At 35.1% G+C, this 27166-nt stretch overlaps 1 protein-coding gene and 2 long non-coding RNA genes across 4 annotated transcripts in view; 1 reads left to right on the plus strand and 2 right to left on the minus strand.

Annotated features, from left to right (window-relative positions):
- Positions 1-17560: 17560 nt before the first annotated feature.
- Positions 17561-18022, minus strand: LOC106665213. Its single transcript, XR_001340282.2, has 3 exons — positions 17932-18022; positions 17761-17883; positions 17561-17684 (listed from the first exon to the last, which is right to left on the minus strand). It is a non-coding gene; the product is annotated as an uncharacterized LOC106665213 (long non-coding RNA).
- A 138-nt stretch (positions 18023-18160) lies between these two features.
- LOC106665208 lies at positions 18161-20481 on the plus strand. 2 transcript variants are annotated; one of them, XR_001340281.2, is made up of 4 exons: positions 18161-18317; positions 20016-20081; positions 20166-20193; positions 20356-20481. It is a non-coding gene; the product is annotated as an uncharacterized LOC106665208 (long non-coding RNA). The 2 variants fall into 2 exon arrangements; XR_001340280.2 differs by lacking the exon at positions 18161-18317 and adding an exon at positions 19736-19937.
- Positions 20482-25929: 5448 nt separating this feature from the next.
- Positions 25930-27166, minus strand: part of LOC106665303 (RYamide receptor-like) — a 72117-nt gene continuing 70880 nt past the window's right edge. The window contains exon 10 of the mRNA XM_024228866.1: positions 25930-26810. Within this exon, the coding sequence (XP_024084634.1) occupies positions 26550-26810 (261 nt within the window). The 3' untranslated portion in view covers positions 25930-26549. The remainder of the gene's footprint in view (positions 26811-27166) is intronic.

Here is a 27166-nt window from a genome sequence, read left to right on the forward strand (position 1 = left end):
TATGGTAGATGCTCTTTGGTATGTTTGCAATAGCGACACACACAGAGATCTAAACATCCCCCACACCGAGTGGAGATCACATGGTATGCTAAGCGCTACTTCGTCTTCAAAGCCACCTGGTCAGCCGCCTGCTGCATAGTCAGCACATCGTAAGACGACTGAAAAGGACAAAGCCATTTGAATTATTTCTGTAAAAGTGACGACGTGAACCCAACTAGATAAACAATATGAGTGGACTAATGCGTATTTATTACTAAATAAGCCGTTGTAAAATGGATAGATGACCTCATTGATTAGTTTTAATAAATAAATGTATTAATTAAAATTGTAATAGCATAAAAATAAGTGAAACATAATAAATTAAATAAGAGGAGGAAAATAACAGACAATAAACCTACCGTAACAACAAATTTACTAACCTCGGTGTTAAATTGGAGGGACAGGAGGTAATAAAAAAGATGGGACTTGGGGGATGAAAAGGATTGAGACATGGCGAATGGAGCGAGGAAAAGAATTTCAGAGGTTGTAGGAACGGATAAGGAAGGAGTGACTAATTGCGGTGTATTTTTATGACAGGGTAGAGATGTGAAGGGCTAGAACGAGTATGGCGACTGTATAAAGAAGACTTAAATGGTAACAGATTATAAATATAGGAGGAAGCGAATGGGGGAAGAAATTGTGATAGAGTGAAGAGCCAAGGAAGTATAGCCTGTGATAGAAGGGGTACAGCTATGTCAAGCCTGTCAAACCACGATACATGTTAGACATATGAGATCTCTTTCGGGAGAAAAAAACTGAACCGAACAAAACACTTCATGATTCGCTGAGTATGTTAACAAACTGTGAGTCTGGCGTAGACCAAGTAGCCAAAATCGAAATGGGGAATCACATGGGAGGAGTCCAGCACTTTGCGGGTGGTGATTGGGAATAGTTGGAATTGTGGGGTTTCCAGGATAGGGTTTGATCAAGGACGATCCCCAAGTTTGGAACCAAACACTTAGTCTGGGAGTTGTTGTTATTTCAACGGCTGGTCGTGGAATGAAAAGGAAAGATAGATTTGAAAGTCATCCCCGTAGTTATAACATGTGATAACTGTAATATTTTAGGATATTAGGAAGATCGTTGTTACAATAACAAAAGAGGGAGGCAGATAATATAATGGAGTCTTAAAGGATACCAAAAGAGATGGATAGGGGACAAGAAGGGGGCTGGTCAGATACGTCCAAAACAAATGTAAAATAAAAGTATTTTTTAATATGTTTTCATCATTCAAGTTTTTTCCAGCATGAAGGATTTCTGTCAAATATAATATAAAACAAAATGAAACAATAAAACTAAAAAAACAGAAAACAAAAATTTAAAAGCTCTCGTAAACTACTGTGATTAAAGAATAAAATAAAGATTTTGTTCGCTTTTTTAAACTCAGTAAAATGGAAGATTTTTTTCTTAAGTGTAATCATTCTCAATGATACTTCGATAATAAATTAATTATTTATATATTATAACAATTTGAATTTAGATTACAAAATAAACATAGATCAAAAAGAGAGAAATATAATAGTGAAAGAGAAGATATAGAACCAAATCTTAAAATTATACTTAGAAAAACTGAGGGAAAAAACAATTCACGAAAGAAATGGTCGAAAAAAAATAAAATAAAAAGATTAAAAAAAATAAATCGTCAAATTACACAACATACAAAATGAAATTACGAATTACATATAGAAAAAAAGTATAATCTAAGAATGCTCGTAAAATAAACAAAAATAATTTTGTCTTTTTTTTCTTCCAAAATTATCTTTTATCAATGGCCATATCTACAAATTATTTGTTCTTTCACTTATCATAATCTTTTTTTTAATGTAAACATTATTGTGTGGTGATTAGTGACCGTTAATCGAAATTATTCAGAAATCGTGAGATGCGGTCATTTCACCATTCTTGAATATTATTATTGTACAACTCTTAGGTCTGTCTATTTCATTGTTTTAAAGCTATTATTTAATACACTTAATTTATTCCCATTAGGACAAAACGTGAAGAGTTTGCTGAATAATTAATACTTAATGGTAATAATAATAATTTTAACAAACTTCGTTTGCTTAATAACTAGACACTATAAGAACAGAAACAGTACAAATAAAAGATAAATGGTATACAACTTAAAAAGTAAATAATAAATAAAAAAACCCAAGTTATTATATTAACAAAATCATCTTATAGAAAGAAAAAAGAAAAGAAAACAGTTTATTCAATTTTTTCTTTCTCACTCTCGTTTATGCCACTATTATGTTTTCACTGTCTTTTTCCCTTTTTCGTCTCCTACCATAGTTTGTTTTGCAAGATTATTTGTCGTCGTTTCCCTTCTGTTTCTTTATACTGACGTAGAAGTGTTTCCCTCTTGTAAAATAAAAGTAAAAATTAATTTATTTCTTTATATTATGATGATTAGTGACCGTTAATCGAAATTATTCAGAAATCATGAGATGACCGCATCTCACGATTTCTGAATACTTATTATTGTACAACAATCGATATGAAATTAAACATATTGAGTAAAATGTTGAGAAAAAAACAGCATACTAGGTAAATTTTAATATAAAATAAAATTCAACAATTAGGTTTCGATTTTTTTTGTTTTTAATTTGTTCACGAAGGTTTTTTTGATATCAAGTACACCGCGAAAATATTTTGTAAAACAGTTTAATATTATCACTATGTTTATTGCAAATGGTTATACTAGGTTATTACTTACTTTTGTTTATAAACCGAGGTGATGTATTAATAGCATTGAATTCATATGGAAAAGTACACAAATCAAGAAGAGACGTAGAAATGATTAGTTCGTCTTGTGGAATAAGGTTTTACAAACTTTACATAATAGTTTTAAATAAATATTTTGAAAATTTTAATAAAATTTTTAACGCTAAAATCTACAAAGTACTATACATCTTTAAAACAGTTCCCTTTACACATTTCTTGATCTTGCTTTCGTATAACTCATTAATTGCTTGTTAAATTATTATTGATCAGAGCAGTTTTTAATTTAATTTAATTAAATCTGGGAAGGAAAACAATTACAAGGGTCGTTCTCACTTTCACTGCCTCAAACTGGTGAATTTTGATGGGTGAATTTCTCTGAGACGCCGGGTTGCACAACTGTCGGAAAGGAAAGCAGTTCGCGTATCAGCTTTGGCAACAGTTAATTTCTTGCTATTTTATTAATAAATGTTATTCGCGTCAAAATTCATAAAGTTATCTCGGTTTGACCTCTCCAGGACGTGTGTAACAAAAAAGAAATCACATTTGATAATTATTTGACTCCGGATGACGCAGACCATCCTGTCATAACGTACCAATTACATCAGAGCAAAATGCTAAAAAAAAGAGAAAGATATCGCACCAGTAAAACCTTATTTAACAAGAGTTGATTTTGGAGGTACATAACATTAAATTCGCTTCTAAAGGTCAGTAGGATTGTTTTTACGAGTTTTTTTAATAATAAGAGATCGTGACGATCTGTGAGATATTGTTTCTCCAAGGTGATGAAATAAAAACTCCAGCGACCTCTATAAGGAAGTGGACGTGATTCCATTAAATTTATCGATTAAGCTGACTAGGAGTTAATTCGAGAAAATTAGGAAGCTAACGCAACCAGTGTGAACTTTCAGATTTCCATCTGTAAAAATTCAGTTCACTCCTTTTTCGCGATCGCCTTCTTGGGCAGGAATCGGGTTTGTTAAGAATATGACAGTCCATCTAATCACCGGAATAATTTCATTAAACTTACAAAAGGAAACTACAAATATAAGAATGACAGAGGTGATCAACCACAGCTTATATAAAGCCTCCAATAAACTTTATTATTAGAGTAGTTCTACCCTGGCGAAAACTTTCCCCACAGAACCGACATTTATATAAAATCTTTCAATACTCGAAACAAAGACAGATGAATTGGTGCCAATTTTCAATAGATAGATGTTCATTAGTCAACCTAATTACAAAACAATTTGGAACTGTAACCACCCATATTTTGTTGTTGATGTCAAACAAAAAGTGACTTGAGACCAAGAAACTTCCCCTTACGTGTATAACAGACTTACAAAGGTGGGGAGCGGACAGGGAGACCTTGCTGAAAGTATTTGAAGCGTTGCTTTGCTCGAGATTGTTCTACGGGTGTATGGCCTATTCCTCGGCCCGAAAGACGCGCCTCTTGCGGCTCGACAGGTTCTACTATCAGGGTCTTTGAGCCGTATCGGGTGCGTTTAGAACTAGCCCCCTGACCAGCCTCTGCTGCGAGCTGGGAGTGCTGCCGCCCGATTTCCGTAGAGAGCGGCTTACCCTCAGTTACGCGGCTAGTTTCTTGGCCAAGCCGGGCAACCCCAGGACGGGCACGATCGTGAAGAATGATTATAGCTAAGTATACGAGCGACTCCGAACTCGGACGCCACCCCTAGGAATTCGCTTTAGAGAAGCCCTTGGGAGAGCGGGTCTGACACTGGGGGACGGTACTCGGGCTGGGTAACAGACCGACACCGCCCTGGGTACTTCCAGCCGTACTCGTCCGAGACGACCTCGCGGTATTAGCCAGGTCGTGTACACCGCCACACCTCTACCGAGCTGGGTTCTTAGAACTCAGATCGGAATTCCCTGGTTTTCGTCTCGTCTTTACGGACGGGTCCAAGACCGGCGAGGGTGTGTCGTGCGCCGTGTATAACGGGGGTTCGTCCTCTTCATGGCAACTCCCGCGGCACTGCACCGTGTACACGGCGGAACTCTATGCGATCTGGCACGCACTCGGGGTGATTCGAGACGATGAGGGCTCTTCCTTCCTTGTCTGTACGGACTCCCGGAGTTCAGTATCGGCAATCCAGTACAGATTCGCCACGGACCCTCTCGTCCTTTTAGAAAGATATGCTGAGCTAGAGCGCCTGGGAAAAACGGTAGTAGGTGTCTGGGTACCCGAAACACGTCGGGCTGGAGGGCAACGAACGTGCAGACGAGGCAGCAAAAGCTGGGACGTCTCGCCTTCCAGACCAAGCTACCGCGACCCGGCCCGGTGAAGCTGTGCGAGCAGTAAAGAACGCTGTGGGAAAGCGTTGGCAGAGTCAGTCGAGAAGCTCTTGCGAGTTAAGGGCACGACTGAACGATGGCCTCATGAGAATCTGAAACGAAATGAAAGGATCGTGTTAACTCGGTTGAGGATTGGCCATACCCGTCTGACACACGGACATCTGCTTCTGGGTCAAAACCCGCGCAGGTGTCCCGCTTGTAGAGAAAGGTTGCTCAGTGTGTCTCATCTTGTCGAGGAGTGCCACGCCTTGGCCCCCTACAGGGAGCGAGTAGGCATGAACCCCGATATAAAAGCGGTACTCGAGCAAGCAAGTCAAATGTTGGATCCCCTATTCCGCTTTTTAAGAGAAACGGGGGTGTTTCTTCACTTGTAAATAGTGTATAAAACGTGCCTATCTGGGTAAATAAGTGTATTTGTGTTGTGTTTTATTGTGTCGTATATTTATTTGTAAGTAATTTATTTATTTGTTTGATGTAAGCGGGTGATCTTTTAGACTGTAGGGCCGATGGCGGAATATTGAGTACCCCATCGGCCATAACAGTGCAGTGAGAGGGGGCTGAAATGACTTTATTGTTGGAAGCCCCCGGGGAAAAAAAAAATAAATAAACAGACTTACAAGCACACATTCCTATTAATACCAGTGTTCAAGTCCTGCGATCCTGCGATGATGGACATGAGATTTTTTCTCCCACGGAGGTGAATATGAATAACCAGATCCACCAGGAAGCAGGTGTACTAAAGAACGCTACGACAATGTGGTCAAATTTTCTTAGCATCACCTATAAGATTTTTATTCCACACGTTAGATTAAGTAAAAGCAAAACCGTTTTATGCAAATTACTTCTGAAGATGTCCAAGACTACGTGTATCCTTTGGAAGAAGTGTTCCGATTTGAAAGAATCCTAGATTGTTTGATCTGCCAACACTTTTCGCTATATACAGTGGTTGATGTGTGCGTTTCCCCGAAGGTAAGCCGTTTCATATCAACCATAGGGGTGACATCAACGTAGATCTGATATCATTAGTGTTCGAGATGAGGGATGCGGTCATAGGATGATTTGACGATCTCGAAGTACTAGTGAAATCCTGACGGTCGATTCATCCTTCATTCGTAGATCTGATAAATAACAACATACTACTAACTACTATAATAGTATAACCAAATTAGAGAAAACTGGTAAAAAAATAGATATATGTAAGCTAGAAGCACTAACACCTCTAATTGATAATAACCCAATCAATTTGGAATTAAGGGTATAAAGAAAACTTTGGTAACGAAATTGAGGTCAAACTTACATAGGGCATCAACGATACGATTTGTACTCCAAAACCTGGACAAGTCAATGGAAAATCGTTTCCAAGTTAATTATTAAAGAAAACATTCATGATGGATCCTGTGGCATATGACATACAAGTGATGTACCCCTGTCGAACTCATCACTATTTCACAGTTCAAACTACATATCTCAGACTACAAATTTTTCACAATAGACTAGTATAGTACTGATGGACAACGACGCACAGAGGCCGTTTCCAAGCAACCTAGACTTCACATTTGGTATCAGCAGGAACGAAATCTACACAGGGTGTATCAACTTCTACAGTCCATCCATTTAATTCGGAAACGATTAACTTTAGCAAAAAATGGTCCTATACAAACCCCAAGGTAATTTTGGCAATGAATCGCATTGTAACAGATTTATCATACCTTTCTCATGTAGCTGGGAAATAACACTAACTTTATATTTTATATAACAATCCCATATATGTATTGTACAGTATGATTCTTGAGCGTATTTTATGCCAGTTTTACTGAATGGAAAGTTTTGATAGAATCGACCATTTCTGAGTTATGCCCGACGGAAGGCGCGAGGGGGTATTCTTTTTGTAACAAGATGGCCCTCTCCGTTTATTTAGAAAACGATAAGCAAACAATGGAAAATAATTAGAATAAAATGATCTTATTCAAATCCCAATTTAGGAATCACGTGGTGGTAACAGATTTAACATAACTTTCCCATCTAGCTAGTATCACCTAACTGGGCATAACTGAAAATCGATCGATCAAAATTTTCCATTCAGTAAAAGCGGCACAAAATAAGCCCTTGAATCAAATTGTACGAGACGAAGAATCTCGTGCTACATTTTCAACTGTAAAAATCAAAGATTTTAACCAATAGACAAAACACAACAAACCGAAAATGTATTTTTTTTTTCAAAAATTGACACGTTATTGTGGACGTCAACTTCTGATTTGAAACGGCAAAAATGAATAGAGTCTTCTCTTGAAATTTTAAACGTCCGACATGCTTCTCACTGTTCATGATTTGCAGGAATCGTTTTTCTTTCACACTCACAAAGTACGTGCGCAGTTTTGTAAGACGATTGATTCATTGAGCAGTTTTCACTGGATAACTTTGTATAGGCACTGTTATCCCTTTCCAGCCCGGTACGTTCTTATTTCCTCGCCAAACAACACAATAGAAGAGTTTCCTATTTTGTTTTTAATTTTAAGGGGATAACTAACCTGCAAGTCATTTCAAGCATGTAATATCAACCATAGGGTATCAACCATAGCATGTAATATCAACAAAAATGCACGATTACCGCACAGAATGCCGAAACGCCAGACGTTAAATTAGACTTGGTCAAAATACAAAAATACAAATAAAACATACAATCTATAGGAATAAAAAAGGAGGACAATAAATAAAAGGAAGAACAAAACCCCAGGTACATGTTATTAAACTATTGACATTAATCTTCATGATATGTGATGAAAATTCTTGTTAATTCCATTACAGTTCGTGGTCCGATTGACCAATCAACTCCTTTCAACCAATTAACATTTATGAAAGGTATTGGCTGAGATAAAAAAATTCATTGTCACAAGCGGGATTCGAACCCACGACCTTCGGCTAAATACGCCGCTGCTCTTCCATTGAGCTATCGTGACTTCGATCCGCTCGCACACCAACTTCCCATCTCAACCTCACCTCTCGAATTTTCCCTCCTGTTTGCCATTTTTCAAATGTGTAATCTATTTGTTTCTCGGCGACAAATGAAATGGCCACGGAGAGCTTTCGTGAAGATATACTTCAGTTTAATTATTAAATCCATTACAGTTCGTGGTCCGATTGACCAATTAACTCCTTTCAACCAATTAACATTTATGAAAGGTTTGGTTGAAATAAAAAAGCCAGTGTCACATGCGGGATTCGAACCCACGACCTTCGGCTAAATACGCCGTTGCCCTAGCCGAAAGTCGTGGGTTCGAATACCGCTTCTGACAATGAATTTTTTATCTCAACCAATACCTTTCATAAATGTTAATTCTTGTTAATATTTACAATACTTCTTTCTATTCCTCCGGTAACTCTGGAAGAAGGGCGTGTTTAACCACGTACATTCTCGTTCCCTAAGAGTTTAACATTTGCATTTTTTTTACATTATTTATTTAATTGTAATTTAGTGTAAAGTTTTATAAGTGGAACAAAATTTCGTTAAATCTAATATTCATAGAAAATTAACACAATAGGTAAGAACAGCACTTTTGTAAACATAATTTTATCACAGATTGTCGCTAATTTAAATTCAATTTCATAGAATTCAAAACTAAATCCATATCATCTCTATATTTCTGTCAAAGCGTACTTTCCTTTGGTGGCCGTACATTTCCGCTGAGGAGGGCTTTTCGCATGAGGGTCGCTGTACGATGTCCCTGAGTTCCATATCTGTATATCTGGTGGTTAAAGGTTTGGGACTCAATTAAGTACTTACAGGGGTCGTGGTGAATAATGTAGACCCTTTTCGGCTTTCCCCGTGTTCTGTAAGTGCCATCGTGGTGCTACACCTGTGTGTTGTCCTTAACTGTATCCTTGAAGCCAAGGGGAAGAATTTTTTGGTTGCAAGTCCCACGATGGGAAAAATAATATTTTAATACAAAATTTAATATAATAATTAAATTTATTTGTTACTTATATAGAATCTAATTGAACATTTCTCACCCACTTATACAGATCTGAATTGATCAAGAAGATTTGCAGTTAACAAATGTTCCTCTTCCCTTGAAATTTAATTTTTTTTATGTATAATTTTTTTAATATCACCTTAAGGCCAATAAATTTTCCTTTGAAAATTTGTCTCAGAATTCTTTAGCTTCAAACCTAATAGTGAATGCAGGTCTTTTAATTATAGGATGAACAATGAAAAATTAGCAATTGCGCATTTTTGCCTTTTGATGTCTGACATATTTTGCAAGCTATTGTATAAAAAAGAGGGCATAGACACGTCACCGAATAAAGCGAAAAGTGTTGAGCAGATAAAAGAATTTAGGCCTGTAAGAAGAAGAGTAGTGAATCCTAAGTTCACGCAAACCTCTGATCACCTGTTAGACTCTCGTGATGATCCACCTTTTGGATGTCGTCTGAAGTAATTAGCCCAAAAACGACTGCTTAATCCAATATGCGAAGTCTGATCCTTATAGTTGAAGCTAAGCAAGTTTTTAAAGCTAAGCAAAATTTACTTTATAACCTTTGTGGAACAGATTATTATTATCCCGGTTTATTTTTTTATTGCTATGGATTAGAGGATGTTACTGATCTATTACTCATACAGACTTCTCATTACTACAGATTAGGATGGATCTGGAAAATTGCAATTCAACCAATGTGCTAACTTCCTTAATATAATTAATTTATATATTTCAATAAACTTGGGACCAAGCGTTTTGAAAACAGGTCTCAGAATGCCTTGGATACCCAATGGTGGTAAGGGCCGTTTAAAAATTAGCATTATGCCCGCTTTTCGCCTTGTTTTCGCCACTATGACAAGAATAAGATCGCATCATTGTATATGTCGCTCATACCCTAACAAAATTAATTTAAGGCCTTTTACAAAATCAATTACCCGCGATGAACTGGAAACGATAAGACATTCAATATTTATTTGTCCAGAACATAAGAAAAACAGAAATCGTTTCTCTATTCCGAGTATTCCAACCATTGGACAACTATACAGCTCCGAGACCTTGATCCAAACAGAAAATTAACAATAAAAATAGAATACAAAGAAAAATGTGATTATTGTTGAAACCGAAATTAATTGCAAAACATATCGGGTCGGTTAGAAATTGTGTATTTGTTGATCGGCTTAATCGGGCTTGGAATCCCCACACAAGAATGAATACACAAGATTATTAATTATTAAAAATACTACTTGACCTACGATCAAAATTAGACAATGAAAACGTACGTTTAGTTTACAAGAAAATGATAAGACTCTCTGGTTGTAAGATAGTGAAGAATGGGGTTCGACCAAGGTTCCGATTCCCAATATTTCTAATCTACTCCGAAAATTACCCTTCAAATTATAAATGTTCCCTGTTATGTTTCAAATAATACTATTCATAACGACCTACACACCACGATTGTACATGGTATAAACCTTGTATAAAAAAATAACATCGATCACTAAGCATTTACAAAAATATACTATTACGACATTTAATTTTTAATCTTTTAATCTTTTTATGTAAGGTTTGGGTTGAAATGAAAAAGCCAGTATCACGAGTGGGATTCGAACCCAAGAACTTTGGCTCGACACGCTGCTCTAACCACTTGACCTATCGTGACTTAGATCCACTCAGACACCAACTCCCCATCTCAACCTACAACCTTTCGAATTGTCCCTCCTTTCTGCCATTTTTAAAATCGAAGTATTATTATCATTTCCAAACTTACCAGAAAAACCTCAAAGACGATTGAAGGGATTGCGGTCCCGAGACGCTGAGTGTCCAAAGACGAGGTATCAGTGTAAAGGAGTGTTGTCACTGGGCAACTTGAGTGACTCAATCAACATAAATCGAATAATTTACTTGATACAATATTTCTTATTGAAAAATGTTTTCCCAAAGTGCGAATTATCGGGAGTATACTGTACAATTATATGCCATAAATTCAACCTTTTTTATTTTATTCTTTTATTCTTTTGCTTTGCCAAAGGGTTTCAGCATTAAGATCTACCACAACCACAGATTTTTAATTTTCTTATTTATCTTTTTTTTATATTTTCAATGTTATCAGGAATTCTTAGAAGTGATGTTCTTTTATCTTTCAGCATATTATTTTTGACAGTGTAATCGCTATTGTATTTATGAGATTTTTAAAAATAAATAAACAGCATTAATAAATTTACTCGCTAGTTTATGAATTAATAGGCTAATAGAACTGAATATAATTTCTATAGTCACAAGAGCTAGTTACAGTCTCGATGAAAGGAATATATCGCTTGAAAGTTTGACAAAGAACTTATGAAGGGGAGGCTACGGAAGCAGGATTACAAATTTTTCTGAAATATTTTTGGTGATAATACGCCCGTGTGCGAGCTGGAGTTTTAAAATTATTTTTAAATTCACTAGTTTTCGTAGTCCGTTTGACCAATTATTTTTTTTTTTTTTTTGCCGGCACCTCACATTTCTTCCACCTCACGTTTTATAAATTTATTTATTTTTATTTATTTATTTTTTTTTTAAATTAGCTTTTCTGTAGAAAGTCTGGCGATCTTTCTGGTTGTGTTCTGGGACGTTATTTCTACATTTTTAGCCCTCCCACACGTGGTGAAAAGGCTCTGAAACTATCTCATTCACTAATATTCAATCCTAGCCTAGCCTATATGCGGGTTTCAGAGTACTCGATATTCCTCTGAAGACCCGCCCTCGTTCACGCTAATAAATACATCCATACATTATGTACAATTAAAATTACAATTAATCTAAAACATTAACCTAGGTGGTGGGTTTATGGGGTACTTGATATTCCACCATAGACCCACCCATGCATACACTACTATCGCACTAATAAATACATTCACTCAAACAGTAACCAATCATTCTGTATTTACAAATTAAAAAATGCGGAGCCACTGGCGCATTTAATATTACAACAGTGCCTCCGCCCATTCACTCTAAAAGATATTATAGCCTAATACTAACCTAAATCGGTGGGTCTGTGGAGTACTCGATATTGCTGCACAACCCATCCAGACACACTCACTTTCGCGCCAATAAATACATTCATTCTACCAAAAACACACAAAGAGATATCTATCCTAGTTTGGTGGGTCTGTGGGGTACTCGATATTCCGACCACTACCCACCCATACACCCACACATTCTCGCCAATAAATACACTCACTTCAGGAAGGGAAAATGAAACCACGTGTGGAGAGGCATTAAAGGCGACCATATGCATTTATTTGCTTCAATATTTGATTACTTTCTTGCTGTTGTCATTGCTGTGTTGCAAAACCTCATTCAACCTCGAGGAAAGGCCACACTTTGTACTGTGCGGCGCCATAGTTCGCATTCGGTTAGTAAATGTTTAACAGTTATTCGTGCGCCGCACAATGGGCATCTCCGTGGACTTTTCCTCGCCAAGAGATTTACGAGCGGGATTCGAACCGACGATCTTCGGCTAGATACGCCGCTGCTCTACCACTTGTGCTATCGTGGGTTCGAATCCCGCCGCTCGTGACACTGACTTTTTTATCTCAACTAAAAACCTTAATTAATTGAAGATTATTTTTAAATCATAATAATTTAAGCAGTCCTTAAATCTTGGAGCTGAACCAGCCGAAAAAAGTTTGGTAACAAAATTTGACAGATTTTGGTAGTAGATCAAAAGTTTAGATATTTTTTTGACCAAATGATTAAAAGTTTTGTGCAAACAACTATCAGCAAAAAATTTTCAATGTAGCTTTGAGAAAAGCTGATGGGGTTTGCCATTGTACGTTAGATAGTTAAAGAAAGATGGAAAAATCAAATACTTGATTTTTTCTTTTTATTATTTTTTTATTCCACGGTCACATACATCAAATGTAGCGTGTAAAATCAAAAGATGACCAAAGTAAAAAAAAATTCAATTGAATTCCCAGGTCTTGCATTGTCAGTCTTAAAATATGGGATACATGTTTCTTCACGCCTAATAACCGTAATCCGGCGATACCTCTCCGCAAACTCTTGCACATCCTGTCAAATATCGAACACAGATGCGGCCATGTTCATTTTTATCGTTATCCCCATTCTCGCGCCGGTTCCTTTCTGTCATTTGTTGCGTCCGGGAATTGTAACAAGATGGTATTGCATAAAAGTAGAACGTTGCTCTATTTTTCCAAGATAAGCCGCCTCGAATGGCTTCCTTGTATCGTTTCAATCTCTCCCTTTCCCGATTCTGACAAGACGATTGACCAGTTGTCCTTTTACATTGTTAACTTGAAAGTTAACGCATAGAAATTTAACGCAAGGATTGAACAGGTTGTGTAAAATAAGTCATTTCGTGACTACCGTCCATCTTTCTATTTTATTTGTAACTTATTTCAAGATAATATGATGCCAAGATCGAGGTTTCGAACCTTCTTTACTGAGTTAATCAGGAAGTGAGATACCAAGATTGTAGATAACACTTCGGTGAGAATAAACTATGGTAATTCTGACCATTTTTTCCTTCGGCTGTTATAATTTCTTTGCGATTAAGCCCTAGCGAAAAAAGGTAATTGTTTTATTGTTTTTTAATCGTAGGAGAAAATGAGATTTTAGTTTTTGTACCTTTTTCTGCTTACCTATCAGTCAGATTATTACCTGATGTTCTTAAGTCCTCTCGCGTCCAGCATATCTTTCTCTCTCACTTCGCTCTCTCTCTCTCTCTCTCTCTCTCTCTCCCTCCCTCCTTCTCTGACTCTCTCTCTTCAATTAAAATGTGTTTACTTTTTTGGGCTAGTTTTTATGTAATGGGACACAATATTTGTTATGTCTTGCTTTCTTCCTCTATTGTTCTTTCCCTTCTTCTCAGTGAATAATACAATTTAAATTACTTTTTCACTCTATCTCTCTCTCTCTCTCTCTCTCTCTCTCTCTCTCTCTCTCTCTCTCTCAAATCTATCTCTCTATCTACCTTTTAAACACTTTTCGTAATAATTATTCAGAAATCGTGAGATGCGGTCTGGTGTGATGTAGGTTTCAAAAAAACATTTTCTTTATCGTGCCACGTTTCGATCTTTATTGATATCATCTTCAGGGCCTGGGATTTACAAACATGGTTTACATTTAACAAATACATTTAGGATGTGGAAAAGTGAATTTCTACAATGCAAAATATATTTTTTATATTCAATCAAATTATTTCTACTCACTCAAACGCATGCATAAACATAAAACAGCAAAATCTCACTGGCACTCTCAACACGACACGCAAAAATGGCACAATTACACAGAAGACAAACACTTAGAGTGAGTAGAAATACTTTGATTGAATATAAAAAATATATTTTGCATTGTATAAATTCACTTTTCCACATCTTAAATGTATTTGTTAAATGTAAACAATGTTTGTAAATCCCAGGCCCTGAAGATGATCTNGCTGGAACAGACACCACTTTACTCTGTAAGTCTTTACGTCCAATTTTTTTCTGGAACCTACATCACACCAGACCGCATCTCACGATTTCTGAATAATTATCGATTAACGGTCACTAATCACCACACATTAACGTTACAAATATAAAATTGTTACGAAAACCAAATGATCTCAAGGGTAAAGTAGTACCAACTCAGAGTTCAATAAAATATATAGGCCAGACACTAAATATAAAACATTAACTGGGAAAAACACATAAAAAAAAGAAAAGGACATGACTTCTGATACTGACAATTTTATTGGTTGTTGGAAATTTTTTTTAAACTATCAATGCAAAATAAAATTATGCTTTATAATCATAACTTTAAACATGATGGTAGATGCTCCTTGGTATATACCAACATTAATATACAAAGAGACCTGAAAATGTCATGCGTCAATTTACCTTAATACAATAAGCATAATGATGAAAAGCACGCTGTTTGAGTTAGTTTTTATAAGTGACGACGTCAGTCAGTTAAACCATGACACTAATGATTGGACTCAAGAGAATTTATTGTTTTCGATGTTTATTAGTCAATATAAAATTGGTCGCATTTGACTAGTTTTATTAAATAAAATGTAATAAAAATTCGTTGGCAAAACATTTTCAGTTGGGTATTAATAGTAACTAACTAGAACTTTTCGATGAAAGCGCGTCAAAAAATTGAGAAGACCCTAAATCTCTGTCATTATTACTTAAAATACTGTCCCTTACTTCTTTCGCCACTTAGGTTTTTCTATCTAAGACATTATTGAGTGATTGGTGTCTCGATTGTGAGCTTATAAACGACAGACTTCGTACAAGACGTCCAATTTTTTTCTGGAACCTACATCACACCAGACCGCATCTCACGATTTCTGAATAATTATCGATTAACGGTTACTGATCACCACACACTTTTCGTAATTTCGGTTGGCTTGTGCGTTTTTCAATATATGTGTGTGTGTGTGTCTCTCTCTCTCTCTCTCTCTCTCTCTCTCTCTCTCTCTCTCTCTCTCTCTGTGTGTGTGTGTGTGTGTGTGTGTGTGTGCTTGCGCGTGTCCGTAGCCGACGTATGAAAGAAATTATGGTAACTAAAAAGTGACTAAACTTGCTCAGCGAGTAACATATACAAGATGTATTGTAAATTAACACTCAGACCAACCACTGAGATCGGACGATCGGAAACGATCAAACTACAAATTATCTAATAGGCTATACACATTTTAATTCAGATACCAATTGATCGGTGTAGAAAGTGATTTAAAATGTCAGATACGAATTGTATTTGGTAATTGACGATTGGTTAAATCACGCTTGCACTTTCCGTCAATTCTCAAAGGAACTTTCCTTCTTCAAAAATAAAGGATTATATATGAACGAATAGTTACTATGCAATAAGAAAAAAAGATACAGTTCAAAAATGGAAAACAAAATATTTATATTGAATTAATAAATATGTAATTAAACTGAGAAGGAAAACTTGCCTCCCTCAATATTGTTAATTATATCTTAGACAATTCACCATTAATTATCTTATAACATTATTTTGTTTGTTTTAAAGGATTAGAGGTGAATAAAACACAGATTAAATCTCCCACTTGTGTTTACATTTGAATTTTGTAAATAAATTTTTGGAAAGTGAATTTCTTCTTGTTGGCTGGTCTGTAAACCTCTTTATAATTAGATTAATTAAGGTTTTTAGTTGAGAGAAAAAAGTCAGTGTCACGAGCGGGATTCGAACCCACGATCTATGGCTAGATACGCCGCTGCTCTACCACTTGGGCTATCGTGCTCGATCCTCTCGGCCACTAACTTCCCACCTTTTGAATTTTCCCTTCTTTTTGTCATTTTTCAAATGTCGTGTAATCTATTTGATTTTCGGCGACAAATAAAATGGCCACGGAATGCTTTAGTGAAGGTATACTTCATTTAAACTTATTAAATTCACTAGTTTTCGTGGCCCGCTTGGCCATTTAATATCTTTCAATTAATAAAAAAAAAAATAAAAAAAAAAGTCAAAAAGGAGGGAAAATTCAAAAGGTGGGGTTGAGATGGGAAGTTAGTGTCCGAGTGGATAGAGGTCACTATAACTCTAGTGGCAGAGCAGCGGCGTATCTAGCCGAAGATCGTAGGTACGAATCCCGCTTGTGACACTGACTTTTTTATCTCAACAAAAACCTTAATTAAAAATTAATTAATTGAAGAGAATTTATTTGGTCAAGCGGACGACGAAAACTAGTGAATTCTTCTTTATAATGTTCTAGTGGTTTGGTTTTTCAGTTTGTACCATTTTTGAGTTTCAATTTTATTTGAGTGATGGTTTTAAGAGATACAGATTTGGCTAGAATCACTGTTGGAAGATGGAATAAGTCAAGCATATATGGTCAGGGTGCTTATCATCCTCAGAACAACTGTCCGAAGGGTTTTCCATCGTTACCAAGATACCGGATGTTACTCAAGAAGGCATGAATCAGGTCGGCATCTACTCCGTAATCGAAATTCTACCGTGCTGTTGAGATTAATCAAGTTAGTAATGTTAATGTCAGTGTACGCACTGTAGAGCGAAGACTTTCCGAAGCTTGATTAGTGCCAGTACGCCTGCCACTGGTCTAGAACGTATGACAAGGCACAGAAAAGCTGGGTTAAGTTCTGCAAGAAATCACATCAATTGGTCTGAGCAATATTGGACTTAGATCTTGTTTTCGGATGAGTCAAAGTTTTAAGGTCTTCTGATGGCCTAAAGGGGGTTTAGAGGAGAACAGAAAAACTGAATATTTCCACAATATTTTCACTGCGGGGAAGCCGTAAAGGTGTTGGTGTTTGGACAGGCATTTTTATGGATGGTCGCTCCAACATGACCTTCAAATGCCTTCAGCGTTCCCTAATAACTGCACGATACATCGAAGGTTTTATTTGTACATTTGCCTACTCTGTACTTACATCAAAAAACTTAAAATATAGTCACAGCCGTTGCTTAGTTTTGATATTACAAAAAATATGTGTATTGATTTAATAAAGATAATATATTTATTAATTAATATAATTGGGAACTCCATTTACTTGGACTAACTTATAAATAAAAAGGAAGAAGGTAAATTTATTCCCTTTTGAGCTCACTCAGGACACAATCTTCCTTTGAGAAAGGTTCTTCTACCCTAAGCACGTAGATAAACTTCTAAAAGAAAGTTACAAATTAGTAAACGAAAATTATATTGTAAATTTACTTGCTACAATTTAAAAAATATTTGTACCTGACAATGATAATTTAATTCGTTTCGATGATTTGGAAAAATCAGCGATATTTTTAGATTTAACAACTCACCGTCTTTGATTCCATGGGCGGGACGGGGTTCCTAGATAAGAAGGAAGAACCCCTAAAGAAACAAGAGTATATTAAAGTGAAAGATTATTTTTATGCTTACCTTCTATGCAGGAGTCCTTCCACTTAATCCATCCCATGTCCAAATATGGAACTAAGTCCGGACGCTGGAACAGACACCACTTTACTCTGTAAGTCTTTATGGGTTTATGAAAGTTAAAAAAAAAATTCGAAGCTTAAAATCACCTTGGTTACAAGCATTTTGTTTCATATGTCATTTATTTGTTGTTTTTAAAATGACTGTCAACTAAATTGACAGAATAATTGTCCGAGAATTTTAATTCTCTCCAGTGTGGTGGCTCCTCCTTAGATCTGCTGTAATTTCGTGCATCTAAGGAGCCTGTTGGCACTCTCAGACGTCACCTTTTGTAAAAAAAACCATAGAAGGATGAAAGTTCGAATGCGGTTTCTATTGCTGTAGTGAAGCAGGTATGCATTTTCACTGTCATATTAAGACCATCTAGTCTTTGTAGAGTTTTTAGATTGTTGTGCGCCTTCGGTCATCATACTAGAGCTCCGTCATTACGACAACGGGGTCAGTGCGTTTGTCAGTTTGTTATAAAATGTTAATCAACAATAAAAACATAACGAATATAATAAATATATACATATATTATTATTTATTACATATAGAACAAAATTTATCTTTTTTTTCCTTTTTATGAATTAACACCCTAGTCACCACACCGTCCATAACCAAGAAAATGGTGTTTTAATAATATTTATTAATTCAATATATTTTATTTTTTATATTAAATATTATGTCTAAACAGCGGCTATGACTAAATTAATTTTTTTACGTAAAAATAAATTAGTCAAAAAGAAGATGTGGAAAGGTCGCATAAATACTAATTGTATTTACAATTAAACTACTTAGTACGTATACCATTTGAAATGTTGGTCAACAATAAAAACAGAACAAAAATAATAAATACACATGCACAAATATTACATAATGATTTTTTTATAGACCTTGGTATAGTAGATGTAATATTTTTATCTTTGTGAGTTCCGATAAAACCTACGCTTTAATTGAACCTCAAAAAAATCAAAAATGTTTTATAATGGCTCATTACAAAATAAAATTTAAATGTTTAAGATGTTTTACGGGTATTTCTGGTTTTCATATATTTAATTGACTTGTAATGATACATTTATAAAAGATTATAATTATTACGTTTTTATATTTTCTTTTTTGTTATTTATAAATAATATTTACATCTGTCCATTTCTTTTCTCATGTCTCGTTGATTTTGTAATTATTGAATATAATTTACAATTTAAAATATTTGGTGAAACTTTTTTCACTATATATAAATAATATCTTAATTATCTGGATTGAATTCGATGTAAACGACAATACTGTTGTAGAGCAGGAAATCAAAGAAATCAAAGAACATTATAAACAATCCGAAAAAATAATCACCTAACTAACGATTTACACAAATGGAAACATTAATGAAAACCGTGAAATCTGAAGCATTTTATACATATTTTATATAATATTTAGATAAGATCAATGTTGAATGTACATAAAACATTAATTTTAATTTCGTTTAAGGAAAGCTCCATTTATAAAACATTTCTTCAACTCAGTCTATTTCTCCATTTACTCGTATCCAAACAGATAAATATAAAAATATTAAACAATAACATAATTGTAAGTACTGCAATCATTGTAATAGAAAAATAATTTTCAAGTTTCGAAATTTTATAACTTATATATATATTAGATTATTTAAAAGAAACATACGTCAGAAGGTAACAAATATTGTTAATTATTTAAATTTACTACAGCTGTAGCTGGTGGCTTATTATTTCTTACTCATATGCTAATAACAATGTATGTGTTTTTTGTATATATATATATATATATACTATACAAAATTAAATATTTATCACATGAGAAATTCAATTCACAAAAGCACTATTGAAATTTTTTTTCCTATTAAAATCCAGACATATTTTGCAAACTTAGTTTACATTCGTTTTGAAAACAACAAATAAATGATAATAAATGACAAATGAAACAAAATGCTTGTAACCAAGGTGATTTTAAGCCTCGAATTTTTTTAAAACTTTCATAAACCCATAAAGACTTTCAAAGTCAAGTGGTGTCTGTTCCAGGCGTCCGGACCTAGTTGCATGTTTGGACATGGGATGGATTACAGTGGAAGGACTCCTGCATAGAAGGTAAGCATAGAAACAAATAATCTTTCAAATACTAGACCTTTAATATATTCTTGTTTCTTTTATGGGTTCTTCCTTCTTATCCAGTAACCCCGTCCCGTTGGAATCAAAGACGGTGAGTTGTTAAATCTAAAAATATCACTGATTTTTCCAAATCATCGAAATTAATTAAATTATCATTGTCAGGTACAAATATTTTATAAATTGTAGCAAGTAAATTTAATTTTAGTGTATTTAAAGTATAATTTTTGTTTACTAATTTGTAACTTTCTTTTAGAGGTTTATCTACGTGGTTAGGATAGAAGAACCTGTCTCAAAGAAAGATTGTGTCCTGAGTGAGCTCAAAAGGAATAAATTCAACTTCTTCCTATTTATTTATAAATTATTCCAAGTAAATGGAGTTCCCAATTATATTTATAATAAATATATCTTTATTAGTTCAATGTAATTATTTTTTTAAATTTTATTTTTACATCATCAAAACTAAAAGCAACGGCTGTCTCTAGATTTGAAATGTTTTGACTTAAAAACACACTGGTCAAATGTACAAAGGGTACCTAAGAACCAATGTTTTAGCAATAGTCTAAAAATATTTTTATAAACACACCTAACTAGATATCTCTACATCTATTTTTATATCTATCTCTATATTTTTCTAATTTTTTCCACTATCTCCTCAAACCCTTTTTTACTTTCGCTTTCACTCACTTCCTCTCTGTCTTTGTGGTATCTTATATTATTGGGTTATTATTCCAGTCGATCATATGTTGGTAAATGTTAATTACTTCTTTGAATAACGAAAAATGAAAATTTCTAACAGTAGTTTGATGATGTTGAATTAACTGAAAGCGCAAGCAAGGATTATCTGAGATAATTACAATATCTTCCTGTTTAATAACTGATTGCTGAGAAATTAGGAGGAGGAAGAAACTTAACAAAAAGAAAGATTTTAATTGAAAGCCAAATGTTGTTTTCTCTATTGCATATGCATGTGTATTTTTTTCATCTATTAAATATGTAAATAAATAAGACATAAATCTAACAAATATATCAGTAGACTAATGGGAAAAAAACTCGAATTCCAGATAACTTTCATCAACTCAATTTATTTATTTGCGTTTCTTATTTGTTTCCATGTCAGCCACAACTTGTGGAATGTTTCATATGTACGTCCTTGTCTAATAACATCCGTTGTCTTTCTGATGTACTTTGAATGATTTGATTTAGCAATGTGGTTTTGTAATGTGCACAGTGGAATAAGACATTCTGATTCTCATCATATCTGCTGCATACTGTAAATGTGGACGGGCGAATTTGGAGCAATTAGGACCCGAAATTGACATGCACTCAGGAACATGGAGCGGCGAAAGTTAGGCTAAACCCACAAGGAGGCATTACTATTTTATTGTCGGAAAATCTCATAAACTGTTCTGCTGCTCTGCGCTGCTGACCAATCAGTTCTGTTACTTGTCGTTAATCCATTATGGAAAAGTGGTTGCCCTTGGCTGATCTGCTTCCAATGATTTAGTTTAGCATCTCTTGATCTCAGAGTGTGACCAACAGCTGGCCTTTTTGACTTTAGCTTGCGCTAGAATATTTTTGACTTAAGCTTTTAGCCTGCCGAACCAGCCCCTCACTGTATGTGGTTAAGGGGACGAACACGCTTTTATAAATGGTAGGTATCAGGACACAAGAATATTGGCAGAGTATATTGTAAATAAAACGCAACTAGTATCATAGTTTTCCTGCTGTAAGAGTGAGGTAATACCGATTGTGGCCTGACAAACTTTACAACAAATATTATATATCTGTGCTTACACAGCAATCGCGTTTGTCAGGCCACAACCGGTATTACCTCACTCTTACAGCAGGAAAACTATGAAAACTGGGGTATGAAACAATTCCTTAAGGAGTGGAATCAATCCCCCGGACACAGGCAATCGAAGGAGGTTGTTAAGGAGATCAAACCAGCAGAATCGAAATGGCTATTCTCTAACTCAAGGAAGGGAATTAGGAGGCTGATAGGTATCCTGACGGGCCACTGCCCACTGAGAAGATACCTCTCCGTAATGGGTATTCTACCAGATCCCTTTTGCCGTTTTTGCGAAATAAAAGAAGAAACGGCAATGCACTACCTCGCTTAGTAGGTGGTAGGTACGCTAGGTCTAGATGTGAAACTTTTGAAGGAGAGGACATCACTAAATCACTCCCCGAGATTAAATGGTCCAAAATCTTGCGGTTTGTTAACAGGTCCAAGAGGTTTATGCAGGACACATGAGCCGACCAAGTCCCGGACCTTAAAGGGCTGGGGTACGAGTCTACCCAGGCATTTAACCCCTCGGGTCTTGGTCGCCCACCCTGCATAATATATACACAGCAACCCCTGGTACCTGAATACAACTTTATGAACCTCGTTTTATGGAGTGAATTACACGACATCTAGTTCCCTTTGACACAATTTGTTGAAAGTAAGGTAAAATGAAAGAACAGGCTAGTTTTTTCTGTATTTTATGTCTAGATGGTGTACCTATGTCCAAGCTGCTTGTAGTTTGGTCTTAATGAACAGTTTATTCATTTACAATCGTGGAACAAGCTGTGGTTGCACACATTGTAGCCTAAATCGTTCAAGTAGGTTTTGATGATATTACAGTGAAATAGTGATGATTTTAGAAAAAAAGAGAAAAAACTATATTCTTTTCATGTAAGGTCTTGGATGAGATGAAAAAGTTAGTGTCACGAACAGGATTCGAACCCACAACTTTCGGCTGTTCGATCCCGCTCGTGACATTAACATTTTCTCTCAACCAAGATCTTCCATAAAAAGAATAATTAATTGAAAGAAGTAATTTCGCCAATTAGGCCACTAATCATAATGGATTTAAAAACTAAATACTTGATCTGTTCATTTTTTCATGTAAGGTCAATCAGTAAATTTCAAATTTTGATTTTATCATTTTCATTTAAAACCTTTGTCTTTCAAGTTTATTCATTTTAACCAAACAATTCAAATTATTGACTGGTGGAGGTTTTTTTCGAACAGTAGTACTACACTATGTCATGTCAGTTTACCTAGTTCAATAATTTATCAATAATATGATAAAATGCACTCACTGTACAAGTAACTACATTGTAATTTTGGTCAGTTTCGATCAGTTTGGCCGGCCAGACGTCTTTCATTTTGCCGTCTTCAATAGTTGGCCTGATTGTTAATTTCACACTCGTTTTCTTTGTATATACATGTCTTCTGATCCAAATCGATATAATCAGGATACACTGCCTAAATTATCTGAAGCACCTAGCCTACTCTGAGATCTCGGAAGCAATCTAACAAGTAACTCCGCCACTACTGCTGGTTTTATTTATAGTGTTTGAAATAAAAAAAGAGCTGGTGTGATATTTTCGGCTTTGCCCAGGGAACGTGACGGGCTCGGTCTGTAGCCTGTTGTAACGAAGACAAAAGGTTGAATAAATGAACGCTCAAATATGTGGAAGGACGCGTTTTTGTTTGGAAACAAACGGCTAAAACGAGGCCGATATCGGCGCAAGTGTCAAGAGCGGCGACCACTTTCTCCGACGGCCTTGCTGAAGAACGGAACCTGTTTCACATTCACTTTCTGTTTCTCGTCTTCCTGCATCGAGACCTCGTCGGAGTTTCATCTCTCTCGGGCAATTATCACAACGGGTTAGATTCTCGCCCCTTTCGTTCCGAGGTGTAATGGAAGAATTCGAGGGTCATCACTTTCCTTTTTCTTTTCATCTGTACACCATCATCTCCGAACGTTTATACTCGCTGTGCATTTCTTTTTTCTTTTAGTTTTACGTTCAGACTGGCAATGATCATAATGATGATAAACTAATTCCAGACCTGCGAAAATTCGAAACAAATCCTCACGCACGATGTTCATGGGAAACACTTTCTGAAGTGTTTTTTTTTTCTTTTGAATAATATTAAATATACAACGTTAATATAATTTATTAATAATTTGTTTAAGCATTCTAGTCTTAAGTGTATGCACATGTCAGGAAAAGGCAAGCAGCTTCTTTAATTGTGGATGTTTTGTTTCTGATGCTAGGCTACAAAATAAAATGTTCAAATTTCTGGTCTAGGCTTGCATTTCTAGTTATTTGTCATTTTCTTTTCATTCGTATTTCTTCTTTTCATTTTTCTTCTTTCCTTCATTTCATATTTCTTCTTTGTGGGCTGAGTCGAGAAAAATAACCGTTTTCAATTTTTTAATGTCCTAATTATTTTTATAATTCTTTTTTGCCTTCCAATCAATCATTTGAGTATCGAGAATCGTTTAGCAACAAGAAATGTCTGAAAGACAAATCAAAAACCGGACACTTGCATTTATTTATTTTGCAAAATACCATGTATAAAGATTAATAATTGACATAAAACGTAAACTCAACATTAACAATTTATTGTTTAAATTAATAGAATGTTACTACTACTTTCATACTTTTTAGATTAAAAATAAATTATTCTTTTTATGTAAGGACTTGATTGAGATGAACAGTTAGTGTCACGAGCGGGATTCGAACCCGCGATCTTCGGCTCAATACGCCGCTGCTCTAACCCCTTGAGTCAAGGTAGCTCAAGTGGTTAGAGCAGCGGCGTATTGAGCGAAGGCCGTGGGTTCGAATCCCGGTCGTGACACTAACTTTTTCAACATAAAAACATAGAACATAAAGAGAATAATTGAAATAAGTAATTTGGTCAATTAGACCTCTAAACATAAATGGATTAAAAATAAATCATTTCTACCTTCCTAGAATCAACTTGTCCTTGAGTTAATTATTAATATGTTTTCTTCTTTCCTTTTTATTTACTTGTTTTTCCTTTTATTTCCTGGATAATGAACTCAACAACCTTTTTTCTTCAATTTTTAATGTCGAACATTGCTTAAACTATTAGAATTTTTTTTTAAATCTGTAAATTTACAGTATTCTAAATCCTGCTGCATGCAATTTGTCAAAAAATGCAAGAAATGTCACCTTGTTTTCATTGCAGTCATCATAAAAGACACAACCTGTTCTTCATCCAAGACGTCCCGTCAGTAAAAGTGAGTCGGTGTTCAGGAAACAAATCATATATAGCTTTAAATGTTTTTTGAGCCAAGTGGGCTGAGAATTAGGAGTAATCATTCAAGAAACAACAGTTTGTTTTATTTAAAATTACATTGTAATCCAAAATTTCAATTTGGATTAAACTTATTTTGATAACTCCTGATATACCTGGGCCTATCTAAATGGCGAAATCTACCTTGAGTGGAGACTTCTTTTGCCAGCTGCTGCCTTTGAGGACCTTCTGAGCCAAAAACTTAATTTATATGACTTAATTTGACGTGCTTTACTGAAAATCTTATACACACAGTTCGCAGCAGGTTTTTTAATTCTGAAGTTTAGAGATGGTTCACAGGCTTCTGAAGGACATGAATGTCAGTGCTGGGGAGACCCCAGAACACCCTATGTAGGCAACGCTTTAACTTAGTAAAAAACCTGAACAAAAATCCTGAACCAAAGCCTTTTATAGACCTGACAGTCAGATAGACCTTTGCCACAATACGCTCTTCAAATTTCCTACATATCTGTTTTTTATTTAGCAGTATTGGCTTATTCTTTGAAGAATAGGTAAAACAATGCCTAGGTAGAAAATGTTTTTATAAATGATGTAATCTGAATTATTAAATATTAGAATATTTTTATGTTTTGTTGTAAAAGTGAATAATTTTTAGGGCATAAATTAATCCTTCCTGTTCCACTGTTTTTTAAGGATATTCAAGTGAAAGAAGTGAAAGGAGGAAGGGTGAAAATAGTGTTTTTTCTTTGGAAATTGTTTTCCAATAAGAATAAAACAGATTCCCATCTTTGACTGGAGGATTGTTAGTTATAAAATATTCACAGAAGACAACAGAGCCAAATCTTTCCTTTTTTGTATCATATTAAAAATATCTTTGTACAAACTGTTTGTTTTATTTTCTTCATTGTACAATGATTGATGACTATACAATCTAGGAAATACAATATGTATACGGTACAAAATATACACTATGAAATTTCACATATTTTCTTTTAAATGATAAATACAACCACTGACTCGCTACATCCTACAGGGTGACGGTAAGGTTGTAGAAATAAAATGTTGTACAAAAATTATGTATTAAATATTATTATATCTCAATGAGTAATTTCTCTTTTAAGTACCCTCTGTTTGCATATTTATGAAATATTTACATGACACAATTTATTGCCAAGAATGAGCTATCAGGAATATATTATTTACAACCAGCCTTAAAGTTATAAAGAGTATCTTTTTTTTACAACTTTGGTTCTTATTACAGCACGATTGATGATTTAGAACTACATGTAGTTCTATCACAATAAATACGCAAAATGAAACTTTGACGTTCATTGAAAAATTCAGTACTGAGGAGTCTAGCGTAATTAAAACAATAACTTTGGCAGTATTTATAGGCAGAGTTCTTCAATGTCAGACTGAGAGCTGTGATGGTGAATGGTGTTGGAGTTGGGACAATGATAGACGTAGTGCTGTGCCGGGGTGTATTTAACCCTGGATGAATAGCGTACCCATCTCGTCGAATTACGATTTACGCTCCCGAACCTGTGAATCGTCTTGTCCAAGTCAAAACTGTCGTTCGTACCTGAGGTCGAGTTCCATTTTCTAGAGCGGAAGGGGAATCGGTGCTGAAACTCCTGTTTGAACTTTTCCTGTAGGTGAAAACAATTAATTTTAATTTGCATATTAATATATATTTATTATATTTTTGTAGATTTTCGGTTAGCATTTGACAGTGTAGATAGGAGAGCACTATTCTATAAATTATCTACCTACGGGCTTTCTACAAAAATTATTAACATCCTCAAGAGTTATTATGCCGAATCAGACGCCCGAATCTGGACAAAGGTATGACGATTGACTTGCGTGCAAAATGGGAGTCAAACAAGGTTGCTTACTCAGTCATGTCCTGTTCGCAATCTTCCTTAACGACCTGGAGGACGAACTATGCGGAGGGGTAATAATTAACGGACGAAAAATAAGGACACTAATGCATGTTGCTGGCCTC

Source organism: Cimex lectularius, unplaced genomic scaffold (genome assembly GCF_000648675.2).
Source record: "Cimex lectularius strain Harlan isolate CLEC.00 unplaced genomic scaffold, Clec_2.1 scaffold297, whole genome shotgun sequence".
In the NCBI taxonomy this organism is placed as follows: Eukaryota; Metazoa; Arthropoda; class Insecta; order Hemiptera; family Cimicidae; genus Cimex; species Cimex lectularius.